The sequence below is a fragment of the Vigna radiata genome, chromosome 7 (genome assembly GCF_000741045.1).
Source record: "Vigna radiata var. radiata cultivar VC1973A chromosome 7, Vradiata_ver6, whole genome shotgun sequence".
Classification (NCBI taxonomy): domain Eukaryota; kingdom Viridiplantae; phylum Streptophyta; class Magnoliopsida; order Fabales; family Fabaceae; genus Vigna; species Vigna radiata.
The window spans coordinates 8,798,926-8,816,851 of record NC_028357.1 but is presented as its reverse complement, the minus strand read 5'-3'; the positions used below and the strand labels follow the sequence as shown (position 1 = coordinate 8,816,851).

The 17,926-nt window shown below is 35.3% G+C and overlaps 1 protein-coding gene across 7 annotated transcripts; it reads right to left on the bottom strand.

Annotated features, from left to right (window-relative positions):
- Nucleotides 1–5,238: 5,238 nt before the first annotated feature.
- LOC106768279 (probable arabinosyltransferase ARAD1) lies at nucleotides 5,239–11,472 on the bottom strand. Of its 7 annotated transcripts, XR_002668471.1 has the most exons (5): nucleotides 10,351–11,470; nucleotides 9,376–9,741; nucleotides 7,170–7,231; nucleotides 5,728–5,922; nucleotides 5,239–5,613 (listed from the first exon to the last, which is right to left on the bottom strand). XR_002668471.1 is itself a non-coding variant. In XM_022783084.1 (4 exons), the coding sequence occupies exons 1-4, from the start codon at nucleotides 11,308–11,310 to the stop codon at nucleotides 5,841–5,843; spliced, it is 1,470 nt and encodes a 489-aa protein (XP_022638805.1). In that variant the 5' UTR covers nucleotides 11,311–11,470; the 3' UTR covers nucleotides 5,239–5,840. The 7 variants fall into 7 exon arrangements, 5 of the variants coding, with proteins under 5 accessions (XP_022638805.1, XP_022638804.1, XP_022638803.1 ...); XM_022783084.1 differs by having other exon boundaries at nucleotides 5,239–5,922; XM_022783083.1 differs by lacking the exon at nucleotides 7,170–7,231 and having other exon boundaries at nucleotides 10,351–11,469.
- Nucleotides 11,473–17,926: the final 6,454 nt, after the last annotated feature.

Genomic DNA, 17,926 nt, shown 5'->3' with positions numbered 1-17,926 from the left:
TGATTAATCGACTGATCTTGGAAAATGACTTTTAATTCTCAAACCTTTGGTGAAGGTGCTTTCACAAATAGACCACCACTATTTGCTGGAGAAAACTATGCATTTTAGAAAATAAGGATGCAAATCTTTCTTGAATCTGTGGATAAAGGAGGTTGGGATGCAACTCTAAACAGTCCATATGAGCCCACTCATGTTTTAAATGGAAAAGTTGTTTTGAAAAATTTAAGGCTTTATTTTTTTCGTTATTTTTATTATTTTTTAATAATGTAATTGAACAAGGCTTTAAATATTGAGGTTTTTGAAAAATATTTTTCTGCACTATAAGTAATTTTAAAGTATATGGTTTTTGCAATAACCTTTGACACCCAGAATTTAAGGCTTTACACGTCATGAAGGAAGAAGAAGGTGAAGCATGAAGGAGATAAAGAAAGGGGGAAGAAGATAAAAGGAAGAAAATATGGGTGAATATGTCATTTCACAACTCTATTGGAGTGTAAGTTAAAATGAAATGCAAGAAGAAATAGATCTTTATGTGTGTTTTCAACTTGGATTATTATATATCAATAACATATAAAGATTTAAATGTTTAAACATTTGAATATACACACTTTGATAAACTACTTACATAAACCTCTATCCATATCTACTAGTGTATATCGTACCATCACAATAGGTTATCATACAATGGGTTATTATAGGGACCCAATTGCCTTGTTCCTATTTATGATTGTCGTATAGGGACTAATAGGGATGGCGAGGCAATCAACACATAAAAATATGTTTAAAGGAGTTAAGGTAGAAAAAAAAAGGAATAAAGGTTTATTTTCTACAGTTTATTGATATAATGTGTGAAATTAACAAAGAAAATCTAATAACCATAAAGACTATCTTAAGATGCTTTGACCTAACGCAGAAACAAAAATTGGAGTGATGGAAAATTGAGAAGGACACAATAGAAAATTTCTCAAGGTTTCTAACTTCAACCACGTGAAGATACCTTTTAAGTATCTTTGTAATGATAGGAGAGAACCCTCGAAAAAAAAAAAACAATTATAGAATGAAGTGGTGCTTAAAATTAGGAATAAGTTGTCTAGATGGAAAGGGATAAAACTGACATTTACGGGTCATGTGTACCTATCTAAGTCAATCTTTCATCTTTTCCATTATTCTACTTGTCATTCTTTAGCACAAAAAGGTACATGTAAAAAAAATAACGAAAATATAAAGAAAATTTTTATGGGATTGGGGATAGAAAGTAAAAAGATAGCTTGTATCAAATGGAGAATATTTGAAATCAAAGAAAGATGGTAGGTTGGACATAAGAGAAATATGAAATTTGAATACAGTTTTGTTGGCAAAATGAAAATAGAGGCTAGGAACATAAAAATAAGGGTTGCGGAAGGATGTGCTTGTATTTAAATATAGCTCATAGAGGAATATAAAACTACAAAACTCAATAATGGAAAGGTTGTGGTGATGGAAAGATATTTGCATTATATGTTGGGAATGGGCTCTTAATAACTAGTTTGACAATAGTGTAAGTTAGAGGGTAGGGAGAAGGAACATTGTAAAATTTTGAGAAAAAATATAGGTGGAAAATATACCTCTTAGGGATAGGTTCCTAAGACTATACTTAATCTCAATTTCTAACAAAAAATTGATATATCAGGTTGGGAAATAGAGAGATGGATCATGGGATTGGGAACTAATTTGGAGGAAAGATTTATATGAAAAAAATGTCAACAACAATAGTTTTATCAACTTATTTATGTCCAACATCTTAGGAGAGGAAGAGATGACAAATGAGTTGGAAAATTTAATGAGGTGGGATTATTTTCTATCATTTTTGCATATAACACTCTGCAACATAACCTAATTGGGGAGAACGAGACAATGTTTAAATATTTTTGGAATGTTCATGCTTTACCTGATGCACAATACTTTGGGTGGAGAGTGTTACTTAATAAAGTACCAACAATGGATAAGTTAATAAGTAGGAGAGTGCATATTAATAGCTTGTGTGAGTTATGTAATGAGCAAAATGAAAATGTGCTTGCAAAAGAGCACAATGAGTTGAGAATTTGTGTGATAGTTAAGTGGAAGCTAGTTTAGTTAACTACATCAAACCTAAAACCCATTTAAAGCACTTCAATTTAATACAAATAAAAAAAACACAATAAAATATGGAAGAGTTTATGGATAGAAATCATATGGACCATATGGAATTATAGAAATGGGGTTATTTTTAGACAAGGTAAAATAGACAGAAAAAATAATTAACATAACACAACTAATTACAAGGCTATGAATGAAACATAAATCGTCCAAATTATCATTTCCATTCTTGGATTGCTATCAATGTCCTTTTATATGTTTAAAATTTTTGTGACAATGGCAATCAGTTGAGGATCAAACTATTTCAAGTATGTACATTTTATTTTCCTTATTTATATGCCTAAAAAGTTACTGCAATTTTATACCTAAGGTTATTATTAATATTGATTGAGTTCTTATACTTTGAGTAAGATGTGATGGAGTTGGGACTATTTGTTAGGGGTTACAATGAAAATTAGATTCCATAAATGTATATATGGTTGTACATCAAATGCAGGTGTCAAATTATTACTAGCCAATACAAAAGTGATGGAGTATAACAAGTGTAACCAAGTGACTGATTAAGATTGATACTTAAGAGACGTGAATTGGGTAACAACCTCTCAACACGACATATGAAACAATGCATATTTAGTCACTCCATAATCAGTAATGCTAATTTACTTTATATAGAGTTTGTGACAGATTCATTGAGCACATTATAGATGTGAGGAAGTTGTATTTTTGTAAAAGTAACATGGAAATCCATAGGTTTTGCCTTAAAATATAGATCTAAAAAAATTATGTGTAGGTAGAGGATAAATTGTATATATTTTTTTGTAAAAACAAGGAGAAATTAATTTGTCTCATGGTCTCCATTTTTGTGACTTTTTTTCTTTTCTTAGGAGACTACGATTTTCTTTAGGCAAGTGTTTGTGGTGCCTTAGATAATAAAGAAAATAGGACTCTGATGGTTCGATTGGAAGTCAAAGGCAATTGTATCCATACAAAAAATTAATAAATTTAAATTGAATCAATTTTATCAATTAAATTAAATTTAGTGACACTGATGAAATATACTTGACTATTAGGATCGATTTATCTCGAACTCTAACACGAGCTAAGTTGTCATGACATCTAACATGGGTTAAGTTATTATGACCTTTGATCTAAGCTTGATTCGGTTTGACCATCAACAAAATCTCACTTGACTAAGCTTTCAATCAGGATTGACTCGACTCAACTTTTGACCCGATGAACTTTGCTAAACCTTTGGCCCAAGTCGGTTTAACTTAACCTTCAGTTAGGACTGACTCGACTAAACCTTCAATCCAAGCTAACTCATCTCAATCCTTTAGTCTAGATCGATTTATCTTGACTTTCATATCTGACAAACTCAACTCAATTTTCATTTGTCCTAACTAATCTCGACCTTCATATTAGGCTAAACCAACTTAAATTGGTCGAGGCCAACTGGGATCAAACTTCGACCAAGGCTAACTAGGCTAGAACATGAACCGAATTAACTCAACTCGATTCTTTAACTTAGACTGATTGGGTTGACTCGTTTTGATTCTTTAGCCCGAGCTGACTCAATAATAGCTTCAGATACAAACAAGTTGGCTTGACCTTCGATTAGGGTCGATTGTCTTTGACCTTCAAACGAGATCGACTCAGCTCGACCTTCAACTTAGGCAGACTTGTCATGATTATTTGGTTTCGACCAACTCATCTCGATCTTCATATTAGGTCAACCCGTCTTGATTTTTCGGCCTGAACTAACTTAACTTGGCCTTTAACCTAGGCCTACTCATCTCAAATTTCATATCAAGCCAACTACGATTGATTCTTCGACTTGGGTTAACCCAAGTTAACTTCACTTAACCTTCAACCAGGCGAACTTGTCTTGATTCTTTAACTTAGGCTAACTCATCTCAATATTTATATAGGACCAACTCAGTTTGACATTTAACCCAAGCCAACTCACCTTTATCTTTAATTAGAGCAATCACAACTCGATCTTCGACTCGACCCGTCTAGGCTTGACCTATCTTAGATTTAACCTTTAGTTCAGGCTAACTTGGCTTGACCTTTGGTCCTAATCGACTCAACTCAAGCTCTTCACTATGCTACAACTCAGCTCTTCGTCCCAAGCCAACTGAACTCCATTCTTCGACCCAGGTCAACATATCACGATATCCAATATCTTGCTATCTCAGCTTAATTCTTCAACCTGGCTAACTCAGATCGACCCTGGGTTCGTGATGACTCAAATCCATCTATTAATCTATGTTAACTCACCTTAACCTTCAATGCAAACAGTCAACTTTATCTTCGGTCCAAACTGATTCACATCAACCTTTGATCTTAATAAACACTTTAAATCTTCGATCGGGTTAACTCATTTCGACCTCTGACTTATACTAACTTGTCTTGATTCTTCAAGCTAAGTCAACTCAACTCTACTTGAATCTATTTAACTTGTCCTTCTTTTTAAATCGATTTCGCTCGACCTTGGACTCAGGCCATCTTAACTTAAGATTTACTTAGCTCTACTTAAATTTTGAATTTTCAAAATCCAAAAGAGGATCCAATCTGAATCCACTTAGCTGTATTGAATTTAAAATTCAAAAATATGAATTTGAATTTAAAAATCGATTTAAATAATGTTAACTAATACAGATTTGTTGGCTATGCTTGGTACTTGTTGGCCAGGGATAGGGTGACTAATTTGCATCTTTTAGTTGCGAAAGTGAGGAAGTTAACGATGAGAATGTTATTGGAAGCCAGAGTCATGGTGGGATACTGTCTACATAAAGTTGAAGGACTTCAATAAATATTCTCGTACACATTAAAAACAGAAAAGTCATATCCAGAGTCGGGCATTGAAATACAAATTCTTCATTTTGTAGTGCTTGTCAAAACCAAAATTCAAAATCTTATATTGAAATATGAAGCCATTTTTCAAACAAGACTTACATGTATAAATATTTCGTTTAAATTTGATCCATTTCGATAAAGTCCATGTAAAATTGCAAAACCATTGTCATAAATTCCCCCCTCACTGCATAACAAACCTCTAACGAGTCCCTTATCATGTCCCACGTCAGTAAACGATGCAACAGTATTAGTGCTACTGGTATATAATCAAACCAAGAAAGAGACTATATTATGATGCAAAAGAATAATAATGCCTTTATTCTCATCCTGTACAATTCAATCGCGCTATAATGTTAATTTTCCTTTCTACTCTAAATCTGAACGCTTAAACTTAAAAGGGGCATACTGGAATCTACAACAGAACTTGTTGGGTATACTCGCAGTACATATCAGGTGACAAGCTATGCACAGAAGACTCGACATATCGTACTTGAGTCAAACCCCTCACTACATTAAAAGGATTTTTAATTTAATGGATAATGATAATTGCACATATAACTTTCTGTTGCATATCTCATAAGCATTCCCTGGTGGACCAAGTTGTTGACTGAGATTATCAAGTTTCGTCAAGTCACCCATCTGCGAAATGAGAGAAACCATATTTACAACCATCATTATCGCTCATTCAAATGTGTCCTCATCACCTCGGAACGTCCTGACAAAACTGACCCCTGATTTCACGGAATGCCAAACCTGATAGAAGGGCAAGTGCTATAGGGTTCTAACTGAAGTTTGGTTTGTGCATACACAAGAGCACACCGATTCCCTTCCAAAAAGCCTTTTCTCACGGTTAATCATCAATTTAATCAAGGGAAGTTTTTTTGTAACTTGGCGCCAGGTTTCATTACTTGTCCCGTTGGGTTCTTCATATTCGAAGTATCGCTTAACCTGAAAGAAGTTTAAACTAAATTAAAGCCTCGTGTAACCAGGGGAAATCTTCAAAATATAATCAATCTAGAATTAATGCTCTTAATCAAACTTTTCACATCAAAGGTACAAGTACCATAACAGGAAAACAATGAGAAATTAGCAGCCTCTTACTGATGAATAATTAATAACTAACTAGCTCCTGAGTTAAATAATCATAATGAGGGAACTTGTCTTCCGATCAATACAAATCGCTGTATATGAATACACATAAATAATAAAGGAGAGAGAATCAGGATAAGATAAGGTGTTAGAAAACCTACTCTACTACTCAGAAAAACAGAGGTCACCGAAGAATGAAAAATATTATTCACCTTAACCTTGTAACCCTGAATACATGGTCTTATATATAACAGAATATTTGTAAATACTAAAAATCAGAAATGAAAAGATAATACTGCTAACAAGCTAACAGAATGCCAAATCAGAAAATAACGCAGACAAATAAAAACATCAGATTCTAACAGAATTATGTGTATCCTAACAGTCCCCCTCAAACCCAAAGTTATTGAAAATAATTAATAACTTAGTTTGGAACGCAGAAAAAAGAAATGAGCTTGAGAAAGGGAGTTTTTCAATATATCAGCAAGTTGATCCTGGGCAGGAATATGAATAACAACTAAGGAGGAATCCAGCAATTTTTCCCGAACAAAGATATTCAGCTCCATGTGCTTTGTTCTAGTGTGTAACACGGGGTTATGACGGAGGGTAACAGTGCTTTGGTTGTGGCAGTAAATGATAGGTGTAGGACAGGGAATATTTAACTCCTTTAGAAGAGACTGCAGCCACAAAATTTCAGATGCGGTAATTGCAAGGCTTCTATATTCCACTTCAGTGGTTGAACAGGCAACCGGTGTTTGTCTCTTAGACCACTAGGAGACCAGATTATTTCCAAAGAATATACAACCACCAGAGGTTGATCTTCTGTCATTAACCTCTGATGCTCAATCTGCATCACAGTATGCAGTGAGAGTGTACTGGGCAGAATTAGAAGCAGGATGAAGGTTTCAGAGCATAACAAATGGTGCCCTTGAGATAGCACAGTATATGTTTGACTGCCTTCCAGTGTTCTGTCAAATGGTTAAGACATGAATTGGCAAACTTCATTGACACTGTAGTCAATCTTAGGTATGGTGATAGTAATATACTGCAATGCACCAACAATAGACCTATAGAGTATCGGATCATCAAAATAATCAAATCCGAACCTGCTGAGTTTTAAGCCACCTTGAACAGGAGTAGAAATACCCTTAGCATCAGCCATGCCTGCCTTTTCAAGCAAATCACGAATGAATTCAGTTTGGGAGAGAAGAAAAGAACTTCAGGGAGATGCTTTTCCTCAATACCCAAAAAATAGTCAAGCTCACCAAGTTGTTTGAGAGTAAAGACAGCATGTAATTTTGAAAATGAATATTGCAGCAGAGTGGTGGAGGAACCCATGAGAATTATGTCAGCAACAATTATGTCCACTGCAGTGGTAAGGACTAAAAGAGAAGGATCACATTTACTCTGCACAAACCCAAAACTGATCAAAGTAGAGGTGAGCCTGTCATACCAAGCTCGGAGGGGCTGTTTGAGACCATACATAGAACACTGAAGCTTGCAAACAAGAGAGGAATCAGTGGACTAGAAACCAGGAGGTTGAGTCATGTAAACATCTTCATGAAGAATGGCATTGAGGAAGGCATTATTTACATCAATCTGCTGAATAGACCAATGGTTGGTAAGAGCCAAAGTAAGAATGATGTGGACTGTAACAAGGTTTATAACAGGTGAAAAAGTTTCAAAATAGTCACACCCAAACTTTTGATGAAAACCTTTGGCCACTAAATGGACTTTGTACTTATTTACAGTACCATCTGGGTTCTCTTTTAATATGAAAAACCCATTTGCAGCCAATAGCAGTCCGGCCAGGAGGAAGAGAAGTGAGATGCCACGTATCATTAGCTATTAAGGCATCATATTCAGATTGCATTGCTTGTCTCCAAAGAGGAGAGGAGAAAGCTTGCTTGACTGCAACAGTAAAAAGTAAGGTAGGAGAATGACGAGGCTTGACACTACCAAATTTGGAATGGGTTTGCATGGGATGGGTGGGTTTAACAAAGGAAGAACAGAACTCGGTGCAGGTTGTGAAGAAGACCCAGTAGGAGACTGAACAGAGGGAATAAAGGAAGTGCTGGCTGTGGGAAGATGAAGAGGACAATAAAGGAGTCTGAGTTTGAGTGGCAAAGGGAAAAGTGTGTTAATCAAAGATAACATCCTTAGAAATAAAGATTTTACCATTGGAATCAAGACATTTGTTGTATCCTTTGTGACACGAGGAATACCCCAAAAAAGTGCAGGCAGTGGACCTAAACTGTAGTTTATTGGTGTTATAAGGAAAAGTGTGAGGATAACAAGCACAACCAAAAATTTTGAAAAAATGGAGTCAACAAGGGATGGGACGAGGAAGCCTTCTTAAAAATATAAATAGCAGTGTGAAAGCCATGGTCCCAGAAAGTCGTAGGCAAAGATGCTTGAGAAAGAAGAGTAAGATTCATTTCAACAATATGCCTATTTTTACGTTCAACAATACCATTTTTTATGATGAGTATGAGGACAAATTAAACAGTGATGATGCCCACTGAGTTAAGATGTGAAAGGTCTAAATTCACCACCCCAATCAGTTTGAATTTACTTAATCTTATGATTGAGTTGAAGTTCAGCAAAGGATTTAAATTGTTTAAAAGCATTCAAGGTGTCAGAGTTTTGTTTTAAAAAATAAATCCAAGTATATCTACCATGGGCATCAATGAATGAAACATAATATAACCCATAGAAGATTTTACGTGCGAAGAATTCCAAAGATCACAAAAGACTAGTTGTAAGGGTGCAGTATAAGAGCTTAAGGAAGTGTAAGAAGGTAATTGCTGACACTTTCCCATACAACATGCTACACAGAAATCTGCAGTAGTTTTATTTGGTGGAGACGTATTACAGCGTTTGAGAACATTATGGAAAACAGCAACTGAAGGTTGACCTAGTCTATTATGCCAAAGGGAAAACATAGTGAAATTGTGTGTGGGTACAGTGGAAATAACGGGGGATTTGTGAACAACAGAAACAATGGAAACTGGTGGAGACACGTTCTGGGCATACAGCTAACAAACTAACAGAATGTCAAAACAGAAAATAAAGCAGACAAATAAAAACATCAGATTTTGACAGAATTCTGTGTATCCTTACATAAGGAAATAGCTATAATTTGCAATATCAATCAAAGTCCACCAAATATCCTTCTATGTACTGATTCTGTTATACTTTACAAGGGATTAAAAAATGCAACAGGTGGAGTGAAAGAAAGAATGTAGTAATGGCACGCCTTTAGCTTAGCAAAAATACCATAGCAAAAATAAATTATGCAGCACTACTAACCTCCTTTAGTTTCTTTTGGTATTCTAAGACTTTTTGTTTGGACACAGCTCTCAATTTTGACACCAAATATCCTGGTTTTATAGCAGAAGTAGTTTCTACAAACACAGCAAATTTTCTGTAGTCTAAAGTATCTTCAAAAGGCAACTCAATACTATCACTGACAATGACTGGAATGCACAAGCTAACTATAGCATCAAACAGTCGGCAGGCTGATGGAGTATCTCCAGCAGGATGTAAACAGAATTTTGATGTATGCATTCCTTGTGAAGCTGCCCGCCTACTCTCTCTGGATTGTGCTCCATGCTTTATTATGACATCCTTCTCATTTTCAAGAATTTGAAAGAGTATATCACGGATTTTCCCTCCCTGTGAAACAGATTTGAGCAACAATAATTCAATACAAGAAAAGTAAACCATCCAAAATCGGCAGTGATGTTCAGGTTATTTAAGCATATACAAGGAAAACAACAGTGTTACTGCATCATGCTAGAACATTTAAATGAAAACAAAATGGGGAAACCTAATGAAGATAGTTAGTGCTATTGATACAACACAGAATACAATACCACCCAAAAAGTACAATATTACCCCAATCCGATAATACATCAATAAAATACTAAAATCGAATTGCATCCGTCATCCTTCTATTTGTTGCTTAAAACTACATTCATAACTAAAAGACGTTTTCAAAAGTTCATAGCGCGAATTCTCCCAACTAGATCAATTCATTTGCCCTCCAGCACCACGTTAATTCCACCATTGATTCTAAATGTACAAGCTAAATTTAATTTTTCCCGTTCCAGGTAGAACCAATGTTTTAAAAAATGTTCCACGGCTTTTGACAATCTCCCCCAATCTCATGGACAACAGCGAATTCAAAACTCGGGGTAGAGCTATAGAATATCAAATTACACATAAACAATTCAGTATCTTAAAATTGAAATCCAAAGTCCCGATCACAACAGAAGACAATACCTCTTTGCGATACCGATTGCCCATGAAAAATAACAAGGTCTTGCGATCGGCGACACCGACATCACCAGAGTACGTTTTGATACGGTGCGAGTAGGGTACAACAACATCCTTCACCAGCGATCCCTGGTCGGGTCGCAACCGCCCGAAATCTGAGACAAGCAGCACACAATTTTTTATCCGGTCGATAACCCGGTACATCGCATTCGGATCCGAAGCCACGATCACGTGGTCCCTCCCGTTGCTCCTCTTCCAATACTCCTGCTCCTCAAGCCACTCCACCAGCGCCTCCTGATTCTCCTCGTCGCTGTAGATCGGTTTCTCCAAACTGGCACCCGAGCCGGGAGGTCGAGGCGGGTTCACGATCAGACTCAGCGACGAGAAGAACGGCACGAAGAAGAAATCGGCCTCCTCGGGATCCATGACGCGAACCACGGGCGAACCTGATCGGTCGGAATCGGCTCGGGAGAGATCGGCAAAGAGGTACCACTCGGCCATGTGCTGGTGGCCAGGGTACTTGAGGGAGGAGACGTCATCGTGTTTTTTGGAGAAGTGTGCACCACGCGCGAGGGCGTGGTGGCGGATGACACCGTGGGTGAACCTGCTGGGGAGATCGTAAAGGAAGACTTTTACGGTGGGGAATTTGGCGCCGCTGGCAGCGAGGAGGACGGAGGAGGCGGAGTTGAAGGAGAAGGGGGAATCGAAGGCGGAGGAATAGGTAGGGTGGAAGAAGGCGTTGAATATTGCATAGAGGACGAAGAGGAGGAAGAGCGTAGCTAGGGTTTGCTTGAGAAGTGGTTTTCGCGCCATGGCGGAGAAGAGTGTCTGGGAACTGGTGTTGATGGAGGAAATTAAACTGGGTTTGGGTTTTCTGGTTTTGGCTTTGGCTTCCTCGTTCATGTTTTTCTGGTACGGCATCCTGATCAGTTTTTTCAACCTGCTATATGTACGCCTGATTTCCATTTATACGCCCACCTTTCTCCAACTATGCCATTGGATCCAATTCTACCATTCATTGGACAACAGCCTCTATACTGCTCACCCTTACCACTACGTTTACACAACACAACTCCATTACCCTACATTCACATTCCTCCTTTTTTTTTTATTTTACATCTATTTATTTATCAAATATGGAAAGTGAGAAGTCAGATACAAGATGGGGAGGGCTTGGATTTTTAAATCATTGGTGTTATCATGAGTAAATAAATATTAATTAAATAACACCTGGCTTAATTCCAAATTCCAGTACCATAATTCAATTTTTTTTAATTCTTATAATCTTGGAAGAAATTATTTTTAGCCTATTCTGTTCTGTTTTTATGGTTTTTTATATATCTCTATTTCTATCAAGAAATTATGAAAATAGTTTATAAATTATTTCTAGCTTATTTTGGTGGTGTCTCTATTCTACCTGCCAACTTTCGAGAATTTTGGAGAAATTATTATATTTGAATATAGTTCACAATATCTACTATAAAAGATAAGTTTGATATATCTCATGCAACTAATAATAGTATACATGGTTATAACTATAAGAATAAAAGAGATATACTTAATAACTAATTATATCTTTTTTTTTTATCTAAGTAGTTATTTTAAAGGTTTAGAAACGTGTAAATAAAGATAATAATGTGATAGGAAGTAATTACTTAACTTTATTTTTCAATACTCATAATACTTAATTCTGTTAAATATATTTGAGTTTTTAAACTTTAATATTATGAAATTGGATTTTTTTAAGTTTTTAAATTTTAATATTATGAAATTGGATTTTAACCTATCTTAAAATTAGGTTTACTTCAAATTTTAAAAAATAAATAGATATACTTGTGTTAATATTTTTTTAACATAACAAATGACTTTATAGATGGTTTTTTTTTTCTGAATGTTTATCCGCATACTTTAATATTTTATGTTAATATTTAGGTTTAAATTCTTTTTTGTTCCTAAGTTAAGTTCTGATGTTTAGTTTAGTCCCCGCTTTTAAAAATGTCAACTTTTAGTCCCTATGATATGCAAAATGTATTAAATCAGTCATATCCGTTAACAAATCACAAGTTTTTCATTAAGTGATTGGTTGTTTATAACACCTTCCGTTAACAAATCATAAAATATTGGATACGTAGGTATGAAAACTTGTGATTTGTTGTTCATTAAGTGTTGTCATGAGGACTGATTTGATACATTAGGGACTAAAGGTTGACATTTTTAAAAGCGGAGACTAAACTGAACATCAGAACTTAACTTAGGGACCAAAAAAGGATTTAAGCCTAATATTTAATAGATGTTATGCCATGTTTAAAAATAAAAGTGAAAAGTTATGCTAATGAAATTAATGTTTGAAGAATGTGTGATTTTAATTAAAGAATAAATAAAAAACTTAGAAACAATTATAATAAAAAAAAGTTAACTCTATTGGTTTTTCAAGATAGATTCATCATCGATTATCCATAGATTATTATTTAATTGATTATTGTCTGAATTTCAAATTAATTAAAGCACACTCTTAATTAATTTGACGACAATTTTACAATTAATCAAAGTAGATTTGCAATCAAAAATAAGACATTTCTAGCACTACAAGAAAAAACGTCATTATCTACGGCCAAAATCTGTATATAAGACCCAAAATCCGTATATAATATTTGGTTATATACGGATTACATACGGGCAAAAATTCGTATATAATATTGTCGTAGCTAGTGTTATATACGGATAATCCGTATATAAGTTATATGCGGATTATCCGTATATAATTTATATACGGATATTCCATATATAACTTATATACAGTTTGTTTTAGCAGTAACATGAATATCAAACTTACCCATTTCCAAACACACAAATGACATCAAATCACAGCACCTGCCCATTATATCCATTCATACATTTGACATATAAGTTAAGTCTTAACTCAAAGACAAGCATTTAACATTAATGCATAATAGAAAAGTTTACATAATTGTCAATTAGAAGAAATAAAAGTTCAAATAAGTTTTCCAGAGAATAAGTTTGAGTCCTAGATGCCTTACTCTAAAAACAAACTAGTAATTTCTTTGATAACGATTTTCATGTTGTGGTTGATCCTGTTGTGGTTGATCCTTTTGTGCTTGTTGTGGTTGTTATGGTTGTTGAACATTAGTTTGTGAAAGAATTTGGGATTGAAGAAATTCTTGTGCAGTTGCTGCTGCAGGAGGTGGAAGGTAATGCAATATGAAGCCAATAAAGCCTTCAAATTTAGAATTCATCTGCCGAATTTGCTCATCATAGGTTGATACTATATTTTGAAGGTTAGAAATGTCCTGCACAATCGGTTATTGAGAAGAAGATGCCTATGTCTGTTGTATGTAACTATTGACACTGTCATCTCTAGCACTAACATTTCTAATGCCATATACTCGTCCCTTGTATCTTCCACCAACAACCTCTAACCAGCATTGGTTCCTTAATCTTTCCTCATCTGCAAGGTCTAGGGGAGCACATGCTGAAGAACCAACAGATCTAGTCTCAGATCTTAATTGAGAAAATCTTACTTGAAACTCTTCCTGTTAAATGAATACATGATTATCGTTAAATAGATAGACCAAATAAGATTTAAAACCTAATAAAGAATATAATAGAGTTAATAGAAACTAACACATGTCCGCCTAGACCTTTCATCGACAAATTGTCCTCTTGATGCTCGAATATGTGTCTACTAAAATATTTCATCAACATGCACTATCCGACCAAGCTCATGTGATTGTAACCAAAGAAGATTTAAGTTGTTAACAACAAATATTTGTAAAATTAATGAGTAGAAATGTAAAATAAAATTGATATGTTATCATACCAGACGAGCATGCTCATGCACGCTGATGGATCCCTCAGTGTGCAAACAACCACCCTTGTCAGATGTCCTGTTCTTCTTAGTGGTTTCACACTTTTGTCTATAAAGTGGCATGTTCCACTTCTCCAAAAGACCATTCCAAACCTCTTCTCCCATCCAATCAGGTTTTTTCCCTAGTGTTCGAGCTTTTTTAAACATCTCAGATAATCTATGAGATGCTTTGGTATGGAAATTCTTTTTTATCTTTTCTTCATCCTCAATCCTCCATGATACCTTTCTCTTTTTACAAAAAAGATGAATGTTAAATGGTTAGAATTCCAGCATTATGTGCTTTTCTTATGGTATATGTCAGATATAATTCAACAACAACAAAAATCACATTCTTAAGGAATTTGACTTGAATTAGTCAAACGGCACATTCGTTTACCGCTTAAGCTAGATGCTCTTCAATTTCATAGGCTACATGGTTATGTGATACAGGCTCAACAGTTAAACAAGGATATATTTGAGATAATATACTATCATGCACTATAAACTTCTTGTGAATTGACTGCAAAAGAGGGTCCTTATGAAACATATAGTGGGAGTCCGATGAGCAAGGTACATTGTTGTGAGAGTCTTTTCTACTCATGCTTTTTTGTGTGGGTTATATTCAAAATGCAGTGAATGTATATTGAACTTAATATTTAGGCTTTCAATTAGAAATCTAAACATCATAGATGCTTTTATGTTGTTACTTAGATGATTTTGTATGTGCAGGGAATTCTTCAGCCAGACATGTAGGGCGTGATACCCTCAAGTCATTGGAATTGGGATGCACTTCGGGAAATGATATCTAAGACGGGTGTAAGAAATTAACTTTTTGTTGCCCCTATGCCAACTGCATCTACTAGCCATATTGTTGGCAATAATAAGTGTTTTAGCCATATACTTCTAATATCTACAGTCGCAGAGTTTTAAGGTTTACTCTTGTGCCATTTTATTATAGTTTGATAACTTGTTGATCTATCTTGCGTTTTAACTGTTTGTATTTCAGTGGTGAGTTGTGCTGTAGTGAACAAGCATTTACTTCATGACTTGACTGAAATGGGACTTTGGTCTCCTACAATCAAGAATAAGATAATCTATGAGGACGGTTCAGTTCAGAAAATTCCAGAAATAACTGATGACCTAAAATTCATATACAAGTATGAGAATTGTTATTTTGTAAGTTAGCTAAACATATGACTCTTAAGAACTTCATGCTAACTCTGCCTTAAATTGTCAGAACTATTTGGGAGATAAAACAAAAGACATTGGTTGATATGGTTGTTGACAGAGGATGTTACATAGATCAAAGCCAGAGCTTAAATATTCATATGGATCAACCCAACTTTGGAAAGCTGACTTCTTTGCATTTCCATGCGTGGTCAAAGGTATCAACCTTTATGTTTGAGCGAGTTAAAATTCTAGCCTCATTAGATTTTGTTCAGGATTTCTCTCCAATAATGGATTATGTTAGGTGATGTTCTTTTATGTTAGATTTATGTTTGCTTTTACAGTTGGACCTTTTAGTGATAATTTTAAATGGTTGTGTTTATTTCTTGGGTTTCCTTTTGAATTCAGATTCACTACTAAATCAACTTTATCTTCCTAGAAATTAGATCTCTTGTGAATTTTTATACCAACTGTTTGATATTTATTGCCTTTTGCTTTCAAACAAAAGGGTTTGAAGACTGGGATGTATTATCTGCGATCACGTGCAGCAGCTGATGCTATCAAGTTCATCGTTGATACCTCTCTGCTCAAAGTAATAAGAATTTATTGTCATCAATCTTATTCATTTTGTTTATACATTTGATGTTGACCATTTCTATTGTGTATGTAGGAAAAACCTACGGTTGAGGAAGAGGATGATAATACCAAGATGGATGGTGTGCTCTCTAACAAACAGAGAAGAGTGCTTGGCTTGTGGATGTTGAGGGCATTCAAACTTCAAGTTGCATTCTTACTGATTAATTTTGTGCAAGTCTCAATAAGTTATTGTGAAAGACCACTACTTTAGCAGTGCAGGCTTTGGCATTTGTGATACAAGGTCGAATCCATACATGACTATCTCAATCATTCTAAATTATCTTTACTTTGTATAGTTGTTGTATCTTAAGTTTCATTTGTGTTATATGTTAAATAGTTGAAGAATGTTAGGATGGTAGGATGTCTTTCTATGTTTAGATTAGATTCGTTATCGAATATATCAAATTAATGTTGGTTCAATGTTCAATGATTGAATTAAAATGTTTTTATTTTTTAAAGGATTATAGGTTTTTATTACTTTTTTGGTCATTATGCACTAGTATTTGAACATTCTGGTAGCTTTAAACTGATATTGGGTAAAGTTTTCTTAGGTTGTGACCCTGACACTTACACATAAATTGTAGCATTATTGTATAAACTTAACAATTAAGACAGTGTCAAATTTGTAGAACATACAGGACTCGAGGGAAAGGCTTCATTAGAAAAGGGACCAAAAGAAAAAGCAAATACTTAAACTATTGAACAACATTTTATATTGTAGGAATGTTACCTTGTTTTCTACATTAGTGCAAAAATGTTGTTTAACGTCACACGTTAGACGTCGGTTAAGGATAAGCGCGACATATATTGATGATCAATGGCATTTCCGTAAATAAGTTGGCAATATAGGTGTCCTTTAGGTCGATCCCCGATGTCTATAGTATTTTAGACGTCGCCTCTTCCAACCTGACGTCTATATTTCTGACCGTTAGGTGAGGAGTAATTTCCTTCAGCCTTATAGACGTCGGTTCTGCGGGGGCCCGACGTCTATATTGCAGAAATTAATGTTGCTTACCTACCTATCAGACATATAGACGTCGAGCTCCTGCTAACTGACACCTATATGTTTGTCAGGCAGGTGAATAGTCACTCTTTTCAGCCTATAGACGTTGGATCCCGCCGCATTGACGGGGGCCACGACGTCTATATAGCGAAAATTAATGCTACTCACCTACCTGTCAGACATATAGACGTCGGGCTGTTCTAACTGACGCCTATATGTCTGCCAGGCAGGTGAATAATCACTCTTTTCAGCCCTATAGACGTCGAATCCCGCCACATTGACGTCTATATACAATTCTAGACGTCAGTTACCTCAAGTACCGACGTCTAAAATCCTACCAGGTATGTGAAAAGACATTCGTTTACGCCCACGAGACGTCTCATCCCGCCAAGTCGATGTCTATATACAACAGAAATGTTAATTTTTAAATCAAATGGACGTCATATTAGTCAAGCGACCGACGTATTTGCTTTTTTAGACGTCGTTTCTGTGTACAACAAACGTCTAATTTCTTGTTAAATAACACTGCAAACCAGCGGTTTGCGAACCCACATTTTGATCGTCTTTGCCTTTTCTCTCCGCTGCTCTGCATTTCCATGTAAGTTTCCTCTCATTTTAACTATTTAAAGTTGTTTTTACTCCTATTAAAGTAATCTTTGATGTATTATCTCTCATTTGAACATATTAAAATGAGTTTTCGTTGTGTTTTGGTGCGGTTTTTTTGTCGTGTCTTTGTGTAGCATAGTGCACCTTCTCCTTTTCCTAGTTTCCTCGTAAGGAAAACTTTCATTTTTTGGATTTCTCATGGCACTTCAACCCAAGGACGAACTTGGGTTGTTGCCTATGTCCATTCCGACCATCAGCAAAAAAGTATACAGTGTATTCTCACCGTATTCTTTTTCGTTGGCGGT

Bases quoted from the DNA above. Each gene is read 5' to 3' on its own strand.
- LOC106768279 (XM_022783082.1), bottom strand. From the start codon at position 11,310: ATGGAAATCAGGCGTACATATAGCAGGTTGAAAAAACTGATCAGGATG. The intron at 9,742-10,350 runs GTATTGTCTTCT...TCTGTTTCACAG, and splicing joins GCAATCGGTATCGCAAAGAG to GGAGGGAAAATCCGTGATAT. The intron at 7,232-9,375 runs GTTAGTAGTGCT...TTGCTTGAAAAG, and splicing joins ACCAAAAGAAACTAAAGGAG to GCAGGCATGGCTGATGCTAA.